Genomic DNA, 20397 nt, shown 5'->3' on the forward strand with positions numbered 1-20397 from the left:
GGCTCGCGGAGGAGCAGCAGCCCACCATCATTGGTACCCTCCCGCCACCATCAGACGCAGACCCGACACAGTCAGCCCCCTCCTGCTGACATCGGGCACAGGCCAGCCGTCAAAGGGCCCAGGCCAGCCAGAGCGGGGAGAGGATCGGAGCCTCGGGTCCTGCTTCATATGGATGGATCGATTCGGCCGGGAGGGGGAGTCGGAGCTTGATGGGGCGGGGCTTGTCACCTGTTGGTCAAAAAAGTGCAGTATGGGTGGGGGTGGGTGCGGGGACACGGGGCTGGACAGACACCTGTCTGTCAAAAAAAGTGCAGTACAAATAGTTAGTCCCTATATTGAACACAAACGTGTAACAGCCACAGCGCATAACATAGCCTTTCTAATATGGAAAACAGAAGCCAATCGCAAAAGAAAAAGTAAAAGATCTTTAACTGGACCAAACTTAGAAGTGTAAGAAAACAAATACAAACATATGATCCTGAAAGCAACATTCCTCATCAGTCCGTTCACATACTAACAAACAAAATAATACAACTGAAAATATGTATTATTCCAGTTACAAAGAATACCTAACTCGGCTATTCATAATGTGTAGAAGGCAACTTGCCACATGATGCTTGTCAATATATTAACAAAAACCATCAATCTTTTCACTAATGTGTCGAAAAGAGACTTCAGAGGTGGGCAAAATAGGATTCAACATAATAACCTACTTCTGTGCTTTATGGATTGAATTCCAGGTTTGTTTCTAATAAGTTTGGGTACAAATTACTCAGGGTGGTCACTAACAGCTGAGGAGCATCCATCTCCTTCCTCTCCAAAATGAGTGAGTTAGTGGAGCAATGCACATGGTCACCCTATTTAACACAGTACAGTAAGCAGGTGCAGTAATTGCTTCTTACAATAATTATCAGGCACAAGAATTGCATGTGGATTCTGAATCAGTGATTAGTGTTGGTCACATGATTTACTCTGATAATTGATATGCCTGATCATTTTCGTACCCTCGCTCTAAGACTGCTGAGATTTTTTAATGTTGGCTATATCAAAATCCCTGTTTACAGGAAGTCGTTCCAACTAGTGTTTAACTGGTATCGCCATTATTTTGCTCAATAAAACGTCCCAAATATTATTGTTGCAAGTGTCCAGAGATGTAGTTAAGTTTTATTGTACTTTGGATGTTAATTTAAATCAATGTATTTTTCTAATTTTGAAAACCACATTAATTTTAGAATTTTTGCAAAAACTACACATTCAATGCAAGTTACAATAGTATTGGTCTATTCTGGTAAAATCTTCCACATTTATTGCAGTTAATTTCTAATTCCAAGTTCTTTCCTGGCATACATTATAAATGCAACACAAGTTTTGAATCAATTTACTTAAAGGAAATAATCAAAATAATTGTTATATTTCTTTATGTCTATAATAAATATACAATGTCTCTATTCAATGTGAGCATTTTGAACAACTGTTCTGCTGTCACCTGTGCTCAGATCAAGACATTCTCGAATTGTTACAGCCACTTTGATCCAATACTTTGGAAATCCTTCCCTCAACCTCTTCACCCCTCTCTCCACCTTTTGAAAACCTTCATCTGTTTGAGCAAGCTTTCAGTCACCCCTTCTAATATCTCCCCTCTGGCTCTGAATCTGGTTTCCTTATCCCTATTTAAGAACATAACATAAGAAATAGGAGCAGGAGTATGCCATGCGACCCTTTGAGCCTGCTCCACCATTCAATAAGATCATGGCTGATCTACCTTTCCGCACTATCTCCATATCCCTTGATTCCCTTAATATCCAAAAATCTATCGATCTCTGTCTTGAATATACTTAATGACTGAGCATCCACAGCCCTCTGGGGCAGAGAATTCCAAAAATTCACAAACTTTTGAGTGAAGAGATTTCTCCTCATCTCAGTCCTAAATGGCCGACCCTTTATTCTGAGACTATGACCCTTAGTTCTAGACTCTCCAACCAGGGGAAAATCCTCCCAGCATCTTACCCTGTGAAGGCCTGTAAGAATTTTATGTTTCAATGAGATCACCTGTCATACTTCTAAACTCGAGGGACTATAGTTTAATCTCCTCATAGGACAAGCCTCCAGCTCAGGAATCAGTCTGTTGTACCTTTGTTGCACTCCCTCTAAGGCAAGTATATCCTTTCATGGGTAAGGAGACCAAAACTTTACACAGTACTCCAGGTGTGATCTCACCAAGACCCTATATAATTGCAGTAAGACTTCTTTGTGTAGCATCTAGCAATGTTTACATTAAAGATACTATGTAAATGCAAATTATTATTGCAAAAACACTTTGACTGAGTTCTGAACAGTAAGCTATTTTTAATTCCTTTAGAGATAAAAGCTGGGATGTACACGAGTATCTTAATAGTCTCTATGAAGACTTGAAGTCTTGGCAAGGTGTGTACTGGCGTTTATGGGGAACTATAAATTGGTTGCACTGCACAAGATGCAAAAAAGTAAGTTTTCATTTTTACTTGAATGTTGATGGATGCGGATTCTTTTTAAGTACTTTTTTTTTTAAACTGACTTTTATAAATAACTTGTCAGGAGTGATTTATTTTTAAGCCTATTGTACGAGCTGAATTTTAACCAAGTTATGATGTCGTTTGGATAAAGGAACACCTTTGTTTTTAGATAACAGATTTATCATAGAGAAAAGAATTGCCTGTAATTAATTAACATTATTACAAGTCATCATCTTCATCATCAAAGGCAGACCCTCGGAGTCGAGGATGACTTGCTTCCACACTAGAAATGAGTTTTCAGGTGACTGAACAGTCCAATGCGGGACCTACAGTCTCTGGCACACATGGGGCAAACGTTGATTGAAGGTACAGGTGAGTGGGGTGCCTGGGTTGCCACGTGCTCCTTCGACGCTTGGCTTCAGCTTGCTCTCGTCGAAAAGACTCGAGGTGTTCAGCGCCTTCCCGGATGCTTTTCCTCCACTTTGGGCCGTTTTGGGCCAGGGATTCCCAGGTGTCGGTGGGTATGTTACATTTTTTCAAGGAGGCTCTGAGGGTGTCCTTGCAGTGTTTCCTCTGCCCACCTGGGGCTCGCTTGCCGAGTCGGAGCTCTGAGTACAGCGCTTGTTTTGGGAATCTCATGTGACCCGTGCAGCGGAGCTAATCAAGCATGGTCAGTGCTTCGATGCTGGGGATATTAGCCTGAGCGAGAACACTGACTTTGGTGGGCCTATCTTGCCAATGGATTTGCAGGATCTTGTGGAGGCAGCGTTGGTGGTACTTCTCCAGTGTTTTAAGAGCATAAGAAATAGGAGCAGGAGTAGGCCATATGGCCCCTCGAGTCTACTCCGCCATTTAATACGATCATCGCTGATCCAATCATGGACTCGGATCCACTTCCCTGCCCGCTCCCCATAAAACCTTATTCCCTTATCGTTGAAGCAACTGTCTATTTCTGTCTTAAATTTATTCAATGTCCCAGCTTCCACAGCTCTCTGAGATAGCGAATTCCACAGATTTACAACCCTCAGAAAAGAAATTTCTCCTCATCTGTTTTAAATGGGCGGCCCCTTATTCTAAGATTATGCTCTCTAGTTCTAGTCTCCCCAATCAGTGGAAACATCCTCTCTGCGTCCGCCTTGTCAAGCCCCCTCATAATCTTGGATGTTTCGATAAGATCACCTCTCATTCTTCTGAATTCCCATGAGTAGAGGCCCAACCTACTCCACCTTTCATAGAAACAGAGAAAATAGGTGCAGGAGTAGGCCATTCGGCCCTTCAAGCCAGCACCACCATTAAATAAGATCATGGATGATCATTCATGTCAGTACCCCTTTCCTGCTTTCTCTCCATACCCCTTGATCCCTTTAGCCGTAAGGGCCATATCTAACTCCCTCTTGAATATATCTAATGAACTGGCCTCAACAACTTTCTGCAGTAGAGAATTCCATAGGTTAACAACACTGAATGAAGAGGTTTCTCCTCATCTCGGTCCTAAATGGCTTACCCCTTATCCTTCGACTGTGACCCCTGGTTCTGGACTTCCCCAGTATCGGGAACATTCTTCTTGCCTCTAACCTGTCCAATCCCGTCAGAATTTTATATGTTTCTATGAGAACCCCTCTCATTCTTCTAAACTCCAATGAATACAGGCCCAGTCGATCCAGTCTCTCCTCATATGTCAGTCCTACCATCTCTGCAATCAGTCTGGTGAACCTTCGCTGCACTCCCTCGCTGCAAGAACGTCCTTCCTCAGATTAGGAGACCAAAACTGAACACACTATTCCAGGTGAGGCCTCACCAAGGCCCTGTACAACTGCAGTAAGACCTTCCTGCTCTTATACTCAAATCGAGCAATGAAGGCCAACATGCCATTTGCCTCCTTCACAACGTGCTGTTACCTGCATGCCAACTTTCAATGACTGATGTACCATGACACCCAGGTCTCGTTGCACCTCCCCTTTTCCTAATCTGTCGCCATTCAGATAATATTCTGCCTTTGTGTTTTTACCACCAAAGTGGATAACCTCACATTTTTCCACATTGTACTGCATTTGCCATGCATTTGCCTACTCACCTAACCTGTCCAAGTCACCCTGCAGCCTTTTAGCATCCTTCTCGCAGCTCACACCGCCACCCAGCTTAGTGTCATCTGCAAACTTGGAGATATTACACTCAATTCCTTCATCTAAATCATTGATGTATATTGTAAGTAGCTGGGATCCCTCCGGCACCCCACTAATCACTGCTTGTCATTCTGAAAAGGACCCATTTATCCCGACTCTCTGCTTCTTATCGGCCAACCAGTTCTCTATCCACGTCATTACATTACCCCCAATATCATGTGCTTTAATTTTGCACAATAATCTCTCATATGGGACCTTGAAAGTCCAAATACACCACATCCACTGGTTCTCCCTTGTCCACGCTACTAGTTACATCCTCAAAAAATTCTAGAAGATTTGTCAAGCATGATTTCCCTTTCATAAATCCATGCTGACTTGGACCGATCCTACCACTGCTTTCCAAATGCGCTGCTATTTCATCTTTAATAATTGATTCTTCATTTCCCCACTACCTATGTCAGGCTAACCGGTCTATAATTCCCCATTTTCTCTCCCTCCTTTTTTAAAAAGTGGTGTTACATTAGCTACCCTCCAGTCCATAGGAACTGATCCAGAGTTGATAGACTGTTGGAAAATGATCAGCAATGCATCCACTATTTCTAGGGCCATTTCCTTAAGTACTCTGGGATGCAGACTATCAGGCCCTGGGGATTTATTGACCTTCAATCCCATCAATTGGCCCAACACAATTTCCTGACTAATAAGGATTTCTTTCAGTTCCTCCTTCTCGCTAGACTCTCGGTCCCCTAGTATTTCCGGAAGGTTATTTGTATCTTCCTCCATGAAGACAGATCCAAAGTATTTGCTCAATAGGTCTGCCATTTATTTGTTCTCCATTATAAATTCACCTGATTCTGACTGCAAGGGACCTATGTTTGTCTTCACTAATATTTTTCTCTTCACATATCTGTAGAAGTTTTTGTAGTCAGTTTTTATGTTCCCAGCAAGCTTCCTCTCATACTCTATTTTCCCCCTCCTAATTAAACCCTTTGTCCTCCTCTGCTGAATTCTAAATTTCTCCCAGTCTTCAGGTTTGTTGCTTTTTCTGGCCAATGTATATGCCTCTTCCTTGGATTTAACACTATCCCTAATTTCCCTTGTTAGCCACGGTTGAGCCACCTTCCCCGTTTTATTTTTACTCCAGACAGGGATGTACAATTTTTGAAGTTCATCCATGTGATCTTTAAATGTCTGCCATTGCCTATCCACCATCAACCCTTTCAGTATCATCCGCCAGTCTATTCTAGCCAATTCACGTCTCATACCATCAAAGTTACCTTTCCTTAAGTTCAGGACCCTAGTCTCTGAATTAACTGTGTCACTCTCCATCTTAATAAAGAATTCTACCATATTATGGTCACACTTCCCCAAGGGGCCTCGCACAACATGATTGCTAATTAGTGCTTTCTCATTACACATCACCCAGTCTAGGATGCCCAGCCGTCTCGTTGGTTCCTCGACATATTGGTCTAGAAAACCATCCCTAATACACTCCAGGAAGCCCAATATGTAGATTAAAGTCGCCCATGATAACTGCTGTACCTTTATTGCACGCATCCCTAATTTCTTGTTTGATGCTGTCCCCAATCTCACTATTACTGTTTGGCGGTCTGTACACAACTCCCACTAGCGTTTTCTGCCCTTTGGTATTCCGCAGCTCTATCCATACAGATTCCACATCATCCAAGCTAATATCCTTCCTTACTATTGCGTTAATTTCCTTTTTAACCAGCAACGCTACCCCACCTCCTTTTCCTTTCTGTCTATCCTTCCTGAATGTTGAATAATCCTGGATGTTGAGTTCCCAGCCTTGGTCACCCTGAGCCATGTCTCCGTAATCCCAATTATATCATATTCGTGAATAGCTGCCAGCGCAGTTAATTCGTCCATCTTATTACGAATGCTCCTCGCATTGAGACACAGAGCCTTCAGGCTTGTTTTTTTAACACTCTCTGTCCTTTTAGAATTATGTTGTAATGTGGCCCTTTTTGATTTTTTCCTTTTGATTTCTCTGCCCTCCACTTTTCCTTATCTCCTTTCTACCATTTGCTTCTGCCCCCATTTTACTTCCCTCTGTCTGCCTGCATAGATTCCCATCCCGCTGCCATATTAGTTTAACCCCTCCCCAGCAGCACTAGCAAACACTCCCTCTAGAACATTGATTCCGGTCCTGCCCAGGTGCAGACCGTACGGCTTGTACTGGTCCCACCTCCCCCAGAACCGGTTCCAATGTCCCAGGAATTTGAATCCCTCCCTCTTGCACCATTCCTCAAGCCACGTAGTTATCTTAACTATCCTGCTATTTCTACTCTGACTAGCACGTGGCACTGGTAGCAATCCTGAGATTATTACCTTTTGAGGTCCTACTTTTTAATTTAACTCCTAGCTGCCTAAATTCAGCTTGTAGGACCTCATCCCGTTTTTTTACCTATATCGTTGGTACCTATATGCACCACGACAACTGGCTGTTCACCCTCCCCCTCCAGAATACCCTGCAGCCGCTCCGAGACATCCTTGTCCCTTGCACCAAGGAGACAACATACCATCCTGGATCCTGGAGTCTCGATTGCTGCCGCAGAAATGCCTATCTATTTCCCTTACAATAGAATCCTCTACCACTATAGCTCTCCCACTCTTTTTCCTGCCCTCCTGTGCAGCAGAGCCACCCATGGCTCTGAACTTGATTGCTGCTGTCTTCCCCTGATGAGTCATGTCCCACAAGAGTACCCAAAACGGTATATCTGTTTTGGAGGGAGATGACCGCAGGGGACCCCTGCACTACATTTCTTCCATTGCTCTGCCTGCTGGTCACCCATTCCCTATCTGCCTGTGTAACCTTTACCTGCGGTGTGACCAACTCACTAAACGTGCTATTCACGACATCCTCAGCATCGTGGATGCTCCAGAGTGAATCCATGTGCAGCTGCAGTGCCGCATTGCTGTCTGTCAGGAGCTGCAGCTGGACACACTTTCTGCACACATAGTAGTCAGGGGCACTGGAAGCATACCTGATTTCTCACATAGCACAGGAGGAGCATGACACAGGTCTGGGCTCTCCTGCCATGACATAACCGTTAAATTAACTTAATTTGGCAACAATGCCAAAGGTTACCTACTGATCAGGAAATAAAAAGAAAAAGATTAAATACTCACCAATCCACCAGCCAATCACTTACCCGCTTGGCTGTGATATCACACTTCGATTTCTTTTTACTTCTTTGTTTACCTTCTGCACCTGCACCAGCTGCCGCTCCCGACTGCTGGGCCCCTTTTATGGACCTCACTGCTCCCGGTCTGCTCCGCTCCGACCTCTGCCACTTCTCCCGTCTGCTGGTTCCCTTTTATGAGCCTCGCTGCTCCCGACCTGCTCCGCTCCAACCTTCTCTACGTAAAGACTGATACAAAATATTTGTTCAGAGTTTCTGCCATCTCCATGTTCCCTATTTCTAATTCCCTGGTCTTGTCCTCTAAGGGACCAACATTTACTTTAGCCACTCTTTTCCTTTTATATCTCATTATATAAGCCGTCCCTCGGGATCGAGGAAGACTTGCTTCCACTCTTAGAATGAGTCCTTAGATGGCTTATCAATCCAATACGAGAGCCACAGACCCTGCCACGGGTAGAGCAGACGGTCGTTGAGGTTAAGGGAGGGTGGGACAGGTTTGCCCCACGTTCCTTCCGTGCCTGCTTTAATTTTCTACATGCACTCAGCGATGAGACTCGAGGCGCTCAGCGCCCTCTCAGATGCACTTCCTCCACTCGGCGGTCTGTGGCCAGGGACTCCCAGGTGTAAGTGGGGATGCCGCACTTTATCAGGGAGGCTTTGAGGGTGTCCTTGTAACATTTCCTCTGTCTACCCTTGGCTTGTTTGCCATGAAGGAGTTCCAAGTAAAGCGCTTGCTTTGGGAACAGCTGGTGGATGGAGAAAGCACAGGAGATACAACAACTGGCCGACAGCCATGATGTGCGAGGATTCTTCATCGCAGTCAAGGCCACCGACGGTACAAACTCCCAAGGCCCCATCCCACTGCTGGCCAAGAATGGGGAAACACTCATCAAGGACACCGAGGCAATCGGGGCCCAGTGGAAGGAGCACTTTGAAGATCTCCTCACTCGAGACTCTGCCTTTGACTCGAGTGTTCTCAACTCCATCCCGCAGCATGCGACCCGCCACCACCTCGGTGAAACCCCAACGTTGCATGAGGTAGGAAAAGCCATAAGACATCTCAAGAACAACAAGGCTACAGCAGCAGATGGAATCCCTGCTGAGGAGAGGCGCTGTTGTTGCGGATACATGACCTCTCTCTCATCTGGAGGGAGGAGAGCATGCCGGGAGATCTCAGAGATGCCGTGATCGTGACCATCTTTAAAAAAGGGGACGTCCGACTGTGGCAACTGCAGAGGAATCTACTTGCTATCAGCCACTGGGAAAGTTGTCGCTAGAGTTCGCCTCAACCGACTTCTCCCTGTGGCCGAGGAGCTCCTCCCAGAGTTGCAGTCCGGATTTCGTCCCCTATGGGGCACAATGGACATGATCTTTGCAGCGTGACAGCTGCAGGAAAAATGCAGGGAGTAGCGCCAGCCCTAAACATGGCCGCCTTCGACCTTACAAAGGCCTTTGACATTGTCAACCGCAAGAGTCTATGGAGCATCCGCCTCCGTTTCAGATGCCCCGAAAAGTTCGTTAACATCCTTCGTCTGCTCCATGACGACCTGCAGGCCGTGATCCTTACCAACGGATTCATTACAGACCCAATCCATGTTCGGACCAGGGTCAAACAGGGCTGCGTCGTCACTCCAACCCTCTTCTCAATCTTCCTTGCTGCCATGCTCCACCTCACTGTCAACAAGCACCCCGCTGGAGTGGAACTAAACTACAGAACCAGCGAGAAGCTGTTTAACCTTCATCGCCTCCAGGCCAGGTCCAAGACCACCCCAACTTCTGTCGTCGAGTTACAGTATGCGGACGACGCCTGCGTCTGCGCACATTCAGAGGCTGAACTTCAGGATATAGTCGACGTATTTACTGGGGCATACGAAAGACACAGGTCCTCCACCAGCCTGTCCTCACCGCACAGCACTGCCCCCCCAGTCATCAAGATCCACGGCGTGACCTCTGACAACGTGGACCATTTTCCATACCTTGGGAGCCTCTTATCAACAAAAGAAGATATTGATGAGATTCAAGATTGCCTCCAGTATGCCAGCACAGCCTTCGGCCACCTGAGAAAAAGAGTGTTTGAAGACCAGGTCCTCAAATCTACCACCAAGCTCATGGTCTACAGGGCTATAGTAATACCCGCCCTTCTGTATGGCTCAGAGGCATGGACCGTGTACAGTAGACACCGCAAGTCGCTGGAGAATTACCATCAACGATGCCTTCGCAAGATCCTACAAATCTCCTGGAAGGACAGACGCACCAACATTAGTATCCTCGACCAGGCCAACAACCCCAGCATTGAAGCACTGACAACACTTGATCAGTTCCGTTGTGTCCGCATGCCGGACACGAGACTCCCAAAGCAAGCGCTCGTTCTATCTGTTTTTATATTTTGTGCTAGTTTACTTTCATAGTCTATCTTCCTTTAATCATTTTTTTAGTCATTCTTTGCTGGCTTTTAAAAGCTTCCCAATCTTCTGTCTCACACTAGTTTTGGCCACTTTGTATGCCCTTGTTTTTAATTGGATACCGTCCTTTATTTCTTTAGTGAGCCACAGATGGCTTTCTTTTCTCTTATACCCTTTCCTCCTCACTGGAATATACTTTTCTTGAGAATTGTGAAATAGTTCCTTAAATGTACACCACTGTTCATCAACTGTCCTACACATTAATCTATTTTTCCAGTCCACTTTAGTCAACTCTGCCCTCATACCTTCATGGTCTCCTTTATTTAAGCTTAGTACGCTGGTTAGAAATCCAACTTTCTCACCCTCCATCTGAATTTGAAATTCAATCATGCTATGATCACTCATTCCAAGGGGATCCTTTACTTGGAGATTGTTTATTAATCCTGTCTCATTACACAGGACCAGATCTAAGATAGCCTGCCCCCTGGCTGGTTCAGTTACGTAGGGCCCAAACTTCCCCATGAGTTGCACTGTTTTTTTTTGGTGTAACTTGATTTTTCTGGTGTATCTTTTTAGTTGCAAATATGGCCATTTAATTTGCTCCAGTGTAAGTGAGTTAGTTAGGTTTTTTGTTAGATCAGTTTTATTTTCAAAAGGGCATGTTCCCAGCCACTTACACCATTTATGCCAATTTGACCAGAAAAAAGTTGTACTAAACTAACTTAGGGCAGCGTATGTGTCCACTTTTGTCCACGCAGAAAGACCTTAATTACAGTTAAGGAATCGGCGCAAGTAACTACATTTAAAGCATCACCAAGCACCAAACAAAGCACAAAAAGTAATAAGCAATTAATTAACAAATAAAATATAAGGAACCCTGCCCCTAAAGCACCAAGACCCAAGTAATAAGCAATCAATAAATAACAAATGAAAAAATAGAAGTCCTACCTTAGGGAACGCAGCGGGCCACCGATGAGGGAGCCCATTTGGCCAGGGCTAGGAGGGGGGGGGGGGGAAAGGCTGTGGTGGAGGGGGGGGGGAGGAAGAGGAGTGGGGGGGAGATGGAAGCACGTCTAGACTGATGTCCGGCATGGCATCAAACACTCGCATGAATCCCCGGGTTCATCAGGTCGAGAGTTACAAACCCAGACCCCCAGAAACTCTTCAGGAGTTTTATAATCAGATCAGCCACTGGTGTATTCAAGATCTAACACCACGGGCCCCTCCGAGGCCAAAGTTCCATCTTGATTTTCTTAAAGTGTTTCTAATCTGTAAATCCCCTAATCCAAGGCTGAAAGGAATCAAATCATCTTTTGACCTGAAGGGAAGAAAGCAATCAGATGACACAGCCTGCAGAGCACACTCTGGCCACTGATGAGGGAGCCCATTTGGCCAGGGCTAGGGATGGCGTGCTTCGGGCCCCTCCCACACAGCCTGCAGCGCGCGTTTGCAGAAACGGCCTGCCAGGAGCTGCTACACATGCGCGCAAACTCTAGCGCGCATGTGCAGAACAGTGCCAGGATCTGGCTCCACCCCCAATCCATTCGGCCACGCTGTGCCACGACAGAGGAGAGTCTGGGGAACAGCCAGAATACAGAGGTCTTTTTTCGGCGCGCTTGGAGACAGATAAAAGCGATGCAGCTCGAGTGAGGGCGCCAGAAAAACAGGTTAGGGAAATTCTAGCCCATACTGCTCAAGGAACCCGTCCTTTATGCATTCTATGAGCTCTTCCTCAAGGCTACCCTGACCAATTTGATTTGTCAATCAATTGAGGTGCCTGCTGTACATAGTCCATGTCTCTGAGCCATATAGGAGGGCGGGTATCACCACTGCTCTGTAGACCATGAGCTTGGTGCCGGGTTTGAGGTCCTGGTCTTCAAACACTCTTCCTCAGGCAACCGAAGGCTGCACTGGCACGCTGAAGGTGGTGTTGGACCTAGTCATCGCTGTCTGCCCTTGTTGACAGTAGGCTCGCGAGGTATGGAAAATGGTCTACGTTGTCCAATGTCTCGTCATGGATTTTAATAACCGAGGGGCAGTGCTGTGTGGCGGGGGCAGGTTGGTAGAGGATCTTTGTCTTACGGATGTTTAGTGTAAGGGCTATGCTCTCGTACGCCTTGGTGAAGGTGTTCATGATAGCTTGGAGTTCAGCCTCTGAGTGTGTGCAGACGCAGTCGTCATCTGCGTACTGTAGTTCGATGATGGAGGATGGGACGACCTTTGATCTGGCCTGGAGGCGGCAGCGGTTGAACAGATTCCCGTTTGTCCTGTAACTTAGCTCCACTCCAGCGGGGAGCTTGCCGAGGGTGAGATGGAGCATTGCTGCAAGGAAGATCGAGAAGAGCGTTGGTGGGATGACACAGTCTTGCTTGACCCCGGTCCGAATGTGGAATGGGTCTGTGATGGATCCGTTGGTCAGGATCACGGCTTGAATGTCATCGTGGAGCAGGCAGAGGATGGTGACAAACATTTGAGGGCAGCTGAATCTGAGGAGGATGCTCCATAATCCGTCATGGTTGACAGTGTCGAAGGCTTTTGTGAGGTCGAAGAAGGCCATGTACAAGGGTTGGTGCTGTTCCCTGCATTTATCCTGTATCTGCCGCGCAGTGAAGATCATGTCCATTGTGCTTCTTAGTGGATGGAATCCGCATTGTGACTTGGAGGAGTTCTTCAGCCACAGGAAGGAGAAGATTCAGGAGGATTATTGCAATGACTTTCCTGGTGGTTGACAGCAGGGGATTCCATCTGCTCCTGACTTGTTCTTCAGTTGTCGGATGGCCTTTTCAACTTCGTGCCGGGGTGGGGTTGTGTTGAGATGGTGGCAAGTAGCATGCTGTGGGATGGAGTCAAGGACACTCCCGTCGAAGACAGAGTCTGGGTTGAGGAGATTCTCGAAGTGCTCCTTCCAGTGGGCACTGATTGCCTCTCTTGATGAGCACCTCTCTGTTCTTGGTCAGTATTGGGGTAGGGCCTTGGGTGCTTGGGCCGTAGGTCGTCTTGATTGCGTTGAAGAATCCTTGCATGTCGTGGTTGTCGGCTAGCTGCTGGATTTCTTGAGCTTTCTCCACCCACCATCTGTTCTCTAGGTCACAGGTGTTCAGTTGGACCTCGGCCTTCTGACGTCTGTAGAGCTGCTTTCTAGCCCTCGAGTTGTGATGCTGCTTCCAGTATAATATAATGTACTGTATATTGGAGGATGTGTCCTATGTAAATAATAACTTTCTTTTGAATGGGGGTAGGGAAGCTATAGCCCTTTTAGAATTAAAGTTGGCAGTCAAAGGGGAGAAAAGGCAGGTAAACTGAGTTGGAGGTACAAATCAGCCATGATCGACTGGAATGGCTGAACAAACCATAAGGGATGAACAACCTTGCCCCTGTTCCTATACAAGTAACACAAGATTCAAGTCATTTTCATTAGTTATGTTTTTGGAGAAAAAAAATCCAGTTTTGCAGAGTCAGGTGTGCTACTTTTTCAAGACATGTGTCTAAATCAGTCTGTCAATTGAAATGTGAATTTAAAAGGGGAAAAGTAGCACTAAAACTTAAGAACACGATGAAGGTATCTGTAAAGATAATTCGGTATTGTGATAAATAATCAGAATACTTAATATGTTGGACACTTCGGCTGAGTGGTAGCACAATATTTTCTACATTGTTCATTCAGAATAACTGAAGGAATGCACTGCCTTTATGATCTCTTTTGTAGATGGGCGCCTATAAATTCTCCCATTAAGCATGAACACCACAGTCACATTGCTGTACACTTTGCTGACTTTTTAAAAATGCTTATATTTTACTGGGACATGCCTGTTTTATACATTGATGAATTTACTGCAGTATTTCCAATTGAAGTAACTTGAAAAGACCAGTTACTATAATCATAAAGCCAAACAATTTATCACCAAATGTTTTTTTCCAAATCTATATTACAAAAAATGTTTATTTAATATTCTGTTACCTCTACCATTTCAATTTGTTTCAGGTTTTCCAGTGCACCGAACTCTCCCACTGCCAGTACCACCCAGAGCAAGTGATGTATCCTCCCATAAGCAATCAGTTGTCTACTCCTGGCATTGGTTTCTACCCTTGCTGTAAGCAAAAAGTCCTACGGTTTGATCCCCTTCAAGTAAGTACGGTAAGTATGAAGACGAGACAAAAAACTCAAATTTGTGTAATCTCTCCTCGTAATTTAACCCTTGGAGTCCAGGTATCATTCTAGTAAATCTACGCTGCACTCCTTCCAAGGCCAATATATCTTTCCTAAGGTGTGCGCCCAGAACTGAACGCAAGTCTCCAGGTGTAGTCTACCCAGGGCTTTGTCTGGTTGCAGCATAACCTCTATCCATTTGTATTCCTTTAGATATAAATACCAGCACTCCATGAGCACTTTTGATTATTTTCTGTACCAGTTCATGACTTTTTAATAATCTATGTACCGGAGCCCTTAATTCTCTTTGGACCTCCACTGCTTCTAGATTTTCACCATTTAGAAAGTACTCTGTTTTATCATTTTTCGGTCCAAAATGGATTACTTCACATTTGCCTGCAGAGGGAAGAGAGAGAGAATGAATTTGAGTAGAGGGGAGAGAAGAGAGGGAGCGATGGGAGTGGGAGGGAAGAGAGGGAGAGATGGGAGTGGGGGGGGAGGTGTTGAGAGGGAGAGATGGGAGTGGGGGGTAGAAAGGGAGAGATGGGAGTGGGGGGTAGAAAGGGAGAGATGGGAGTGGGGGGTAGAAAGGGAGAGATGGGAGTGGGGGGTAGAAAGGGAGAGATGGGAGTGGGGGGGTAGAAAGGGAGAATGGGAGTGGGGGGGTAGAAAGGGAGAATGGGAGTGGGGGGGGGGTAGAATGGGAGTGGGGGGGGGGGGTAGAAAGGGAGAGGTGGGGGGGGGTAGAAAGGGAGAGATGGGAGTGGGGGGTGGGTAGAAAGGGAGAGATGGGAGTGGGGGGTGGGTAGAAAGGGAGAGATGGGAGGGGGGGGTAGAGATGGGAGTGGGGGTGGGGGGTAGAAAGGGAGAGATGGAGTGGGGGGGGGGTAGAGGGAGAGATGGGGGAGGTAGAGCGAGAGATGGGGGGAAAGAGAGGGAGAGATGGGGGGGGAGAGATGGCGGGGGGGCGAAGAGAGGGAGCGATTTGGGGGGGGGGGGAAAGAGAGGGAGCGATGGGGGTGGGGGGGGAAGAGAGGGAGCGATGGGGGTGGGGGGAAGAAGAGGGAGAGAGCGGAGGTGGGGGGGAAGAAGAGGGAGAGAGCGGAGGTGGGGGGGAAGAAGAGGGAGAGAGCGGAGGTGGGGGGGAAGAAGAGGGAGAGAGCGGAGGTGGGGGGGGGAAGAAGAGGGAGAGAGCGGAGGTGGGGGGGGGAAGAAGAGGGAGAGAGCGGAGGTGGGGGGGGGAAGAAGAGGGAGAGAGCGGAGGTGGGGGGGGGAAGAAGAGGGAGAGAGCGGAGGTGGGGGGGGGGGTGGAAGAAGAGGGAGAGAGCGGAGGTGGGGGGGGGGGGTGGAAGAAGAGGGAGAGAGCGGAGGTGGGGGGGGGAAGAAGAGGGAGAGAGCGGAGGTGGGGGGGGGAAGAAGAGGGAGAGAGCGGAGGTGGGGGGGGTGGAAGAAGAGGGAGAGAGCGGAGGTGGGGGGGGGGTGGAAGAAGAGGGAGAGAGCGGAGGTGGGGGGGGAAAGAAGAGGGAGAGAGCGGAGGTGGGGGGGGGGTGGAAGAAGAGGGAGAGAGCAGAGGTGGGGGGGGGGGGGTGGAAGAAGAGGGAGAGAGCGGAGGTGGGGGGGGGGCGAGAAGAGGGAGCGAACGGAGATGGGGGGGGTGAAGAGGGAGAGATTGGGGGTGGGGGGGGGGAAGAGGGAGAGATCGGAGTTGGGGGTGGGAGGAGATCGAAGGTAGTGCGGGGGGGGAGAAGAGGAAGAGATCGGAGGTGGGGGGGGGGAAGAAGGAGAGGGGGAAAGAGGGAGAAATCTGAGGTGGGGGGCGAGAAGAGGGAGAGATAGGAGGTGACTGGAGGAAACTTAGAAACATAGAAAATATGTGCAGGAGTAGGCCATTCGGCCCTTCGAGCCTGCACCACCATTCAATAAGATCATGGCTGATCATTCACCTCAGTACCACCTTCCTGCTTTCTCTCCATACCCCTTGATCCCTTTAGCCGTCAGGGCCACATCTAACTCCCTCTTGAATATATCCAATGAACTAGCATCAACAACTCTCTGCGGTAGGGAATTCCACAGTTTAACAACTCTGAGTGAAGAAGTTTCTCCTTATCTCAGTCCTAAATGGCTTATCCCTTATCCTTAGACTATGTCCCCTGGTTCTGGACTTCCCCAACATCGGGAACATTCTTCCTGCATCTATCCTGTCTAGTCCAGTTAGAATTTTATATGTTTCTATGAGATCCCCTTTCATCTTTCTAAACTCCAGTGAATACAGACACAGTCGATCCAGTCTCTCCTCATATGTCAGTCCTACCATTCCGGGAATCAGTTTGGTGAACCTTCGCTGCACTCCCTCAATAGCAAGAACGTCCTTCCTCAGATTAGAACACCAAAACTGAACACAATATTCCAGGTGAGGCCTCACCATGGCCCTGTACAACTGCAGCAAGACCTCCCTGCTCTTATACTCAAATCAGCTAGATATGAAGGCTAACATACCATTTGCCGCCTTCACTGCTTGCTGTACCTACATGCCAACTTTCAATGACTGATGTACCATGACACCCAAGTCTCGTTGCACCGCCCCTTTTCCTAATCTGCCCCCATTCAGATAATATTCTGCCTTTGTGTTTTTGCCACCAAAGTGGATAATCTCACATTTATCCACATTATACTGCATCTGCCATGCGTTTGCCCACTCATCTAACCTGTCCAAGTCACCTGCAGCCTCTTAGCGTCCTGCTCACAGCTCACACCACCACCCAGCTTAGTGTCATCTGCAAACTTGGAGATATTACACTCAATTCCTTCATCTAAATCATTAATGTATATCGTAAATAGCTGGGGTCCCAGCACTGAGCCCTGCGGCACCCCACTAGTCACTGCCTGCCATTCTGAAAAGGACCCGTTTATCCCAACTCTCTGCTTCCTGTCTGCCAACCAGTTCTCTCTCCGTGTCAGTACATTACCCCCAATATCATGTGCTTTAATTTTGCACACCAATCTCTTGTGTGGGACCTTGTCAAAAGCCTTTTGAAAGTCCAAATACACCACATCCACTGGTTCTCTCTTGTCCACTCTACCAATTACATCCTCAAAAAATTCTAGAAGATTTGTCAAGCATGATTTCCCTTTCATAAATCCATGCTGACTTGGACCGATCCTGTCACTGCTTTCCAAATGCGCTGCTATTTCATCCTTAATAATTGATTCCAACATTTTCCCCACTACAGATGTCAGGCTCACCGGTCTATAATTACTCGTTTTCTCTCCCTCCTTTCTTAAAAAGTGGTGTTACAGCTACCCTCCAGTCCATAGGAACTGATCCAGAGTCAATAGACTGTTGGAAAATGATCACCAATGCATCTACTATTTCTAGGGCCACTTCCTTAAGTACTATGGGTTGCAGACTATCAGGCCCTGGGGATTTATTGGCTTTCAATCCCATCAATTTCCCTAACACAATTTCCTGCCTAATAAGGATTTCCTTCAGTTCCTCCTTCTCGCTAGAACCTCGGTCCCCTAGTATTTCCGGAAGGTTATTTGTGTCTTCCTTCATGAAGACAGAACCAAAGTATTTGTTCAACTGGTGCGCCATTTCTTTGTTCCCCATTATAAATTCACCTGATTCTGACTGCAAGGGACCTACATTTGTCATCACTAATTTTTTTCTCTTCACATATCTATAGAAGCTTTTGCAGTCAGTTTTTATGTTCCCAGCAAGCTTCCTTTCATACTCTGTTTTACCCCTCCTAATAAAACCCTTTGTCCTCCTCTGCTGTATTATAAAATTCTCCCAGTCCTCAGAAGAAGAGGTGGAGGTGGCGGGGGGAGAAGAGGGAGAGTTCGGAGGAGGGGGGGGGAAGAGGGAGAGATCAGAGGAGGGGGGAAATGAGGGAGAGATCGGAGGTGGGGGAGGTGTAGAAGAGGAGAGATTGGGGGGGGTGGTGCTAAGGGAGGGATGGGGATGGAGGGGGGAAGAAAAAAGAGGGGGGAGGGATGGCGGGGGAAGAAGAGGGAGAGATCGGAGCGGGGGGGGGGAGAAGAGGGAGAGATCGGAGGGGGGAAGAAGAGGGAGAGATTGGAGTGGGAGCAAGAAGAGGAAGATAGGGAGACATCGGAGCGGGGTGGGTGCAAAGAGGGAGAGTTCAGAGGGGAGGGCCGGAGGGCGGGTTGGGGGGGAAGAGGGAAAGATGGTGGGGGGGGGGGGGAGGGGGGGGAGAAAGAGGGAGAGATCGGAGGAGGGGTGGAAGAGGGGATAGATCGCTTGGGCGGGGGGGTGGTGTGGGGAATGAAGTTGGAGATCAGAGGTGGGGCGCGGAGGGGGAGTGCAAAGAGGGAGAGATCGGGGGCGGTGAGGAGGGAGACATCGGTGGGGGGGTTAGAGGGTTGGAGGGGGAGATGGGAGGTGGGAGAGAATCTAAGGCAGGGAGGGGGGATAGAGAGGTGGGTAGGGAGGGAGGAAAAAAGAGAGAGAGAGAGATGGGAGCATCGAGAGAGTAGAGGGAGGGATCGGAGGGGGAAATGGGATGGGGGGGAGGGAATCAAAGGGGGGTTCTTGAGAGGGGTGATTCAGGAGAGAGAGTGGAGATAGAGGGGTGATTGAGAAAGAGAGTGAGTCAATATCATGAGGGGATCGACATGGAGGGGGCATTGAGGGATGGGGGTTGCTTTATATGTCAGTGCACCCCCATTTTAACCATGAATGAATATGTTTATTTGCAGTCTTGCACATGTCATATTTGAAGATTTCTCACTGCTGATCTTGACCTGTTTGCTAACATTTCTGTCCAATTAATTTGGGCCAAATCCTTTCTCGTCTTGAACTTGCCTTTTTCCAGTCCAGCACTCTTATCTTTGATTCTCCATTATCGTTTGCTATTCTTGCATTATATTTAATAATGGGCCAAGAATTGCGGTCGGAAGAAAATACCTGGTGGTCCAGCTCCAACGAAGACTTCGGGTCCCCGATCTAGCTGCGCAGCCCAGCGCAGAGGCCCACACATCACAGGAGCGCAAGTACTTCCTGGGATCACGTGGGCCTGAACCACCAATGAAAATGTAGTATTCTCATTCATGGTAATGGGAGCACCGAGCTCCCATTACTATGAATGGGGAGACCTCTAAAAACAAATAAAACACAAACATTAATTTAAAAAAACACACCAAAAAAATTAATAAAAATAGAATTAAATTAAATGTTAGAGAAAAATTTATTTTTCTAAAATTTAAAAAATAATGTTTTAATAGTGTTAAACATAAACTTACCTTCATGGGCAGGGATTTTAATATAAAAATAAGTAATAACATTTATTTTTTCTATCTTTTATAATATGCTGGTAAAAGCAGACCTTTACGATGCGCAAGAGTTTGAAGGACATTCGCTTGGGGAAATAGCCCAAATCTCTGCCCGCGAAGGCCCTTCTCCCAGGGGTGCATGCAATCTGTCAAGACATTTTGACAGCTCGCAAGTGCCGGGTTTAGGTGCATACGCTTCGTGCGCCTAAACCCGGAACTTGCGGTGCCTCTTTGGGCATGTGCGCACATCGTACGCACCCGGAGAGACCGCAATTTACGGGCCAATGTTGTGTTCGCTATTTCCCAATTATTCTACTCTTTGCAAATTAGTTATTTTCCCTATGCCACTTCTCTGAGCTTAATCGAGCAGTGTTTTTCTTCATACTGATCGAGGAAGCACTTCTGGATGCATTCTAAAAAACGTTACTCACCGTGTTCACGTGCAATACATTTATTCCATTCTATCTTTGGCTAGTTAAAATCACGCAATATTATTGCTCTGTTTTTCTTGCATATCTTTCTGAATTGTTTGCAGATTCCCTCTCTACTGTTTGGTAGCCTGTTATGCACAATGAGAATTGTATTATTTCTTAATCCCATCCATACTAATTCTGTCTTAATACAACCCTCTATAGGACATCCTTACATGATAACACTGTGCTGGAATCCTTCACTAACACTGCCACCCACCCCTTTTTGTCTTTCCCTATCTTCAGAAATTATCACCAGGAATATTAAGTTCCCAGTCCTGTTCAAACTTAAGCTATGTCT

General features: G+C 47.0%; 1 protein-coding gene across 8 annotated transcripts in view; it reads left to right on the top strand.

Annotated features, from left to right (window-relative positions):
* The window catches only part of sanbr (SANT and BTB domain regulator of CSR), a 163910-nt gene that overhangs the window by 52046 nt on the left and 91467 nt on the right, over positions 1-20397 (top strand). For all 8 annotated transcript variants that reach the window (XM_070889628.1, XM_070889633.1, XM_070889634.1 and 5 more), the window contains 2 exons: positions 2360-2483; positions 14167-14319. In XM_070889628.1, the coding sequence (XP_070745729.1) occupies positions 2360-2483; positions 14167-14319 (277 nt within the window). The remainder of the gene's footprint in view (positions 1-2359; positions 2484-14166; positions 14320-20397) is intronic.

The sequence above is a fragment of the Pristiophorus japonicus genome, chromosome 9, assembly GCF_044704955.1.
Source record: "Pristiophorus japonicus isolate sPriJap1 chromosome 9, sPriJap1.hap1, whole genome shotgun sequence".
NCBI classification, from domain to species: Eukaryota; Metazoa; Chordata; class Chondrichthyes; family Pristiophoridae; genus Pristiophorus; species Pristiophorus japonicus.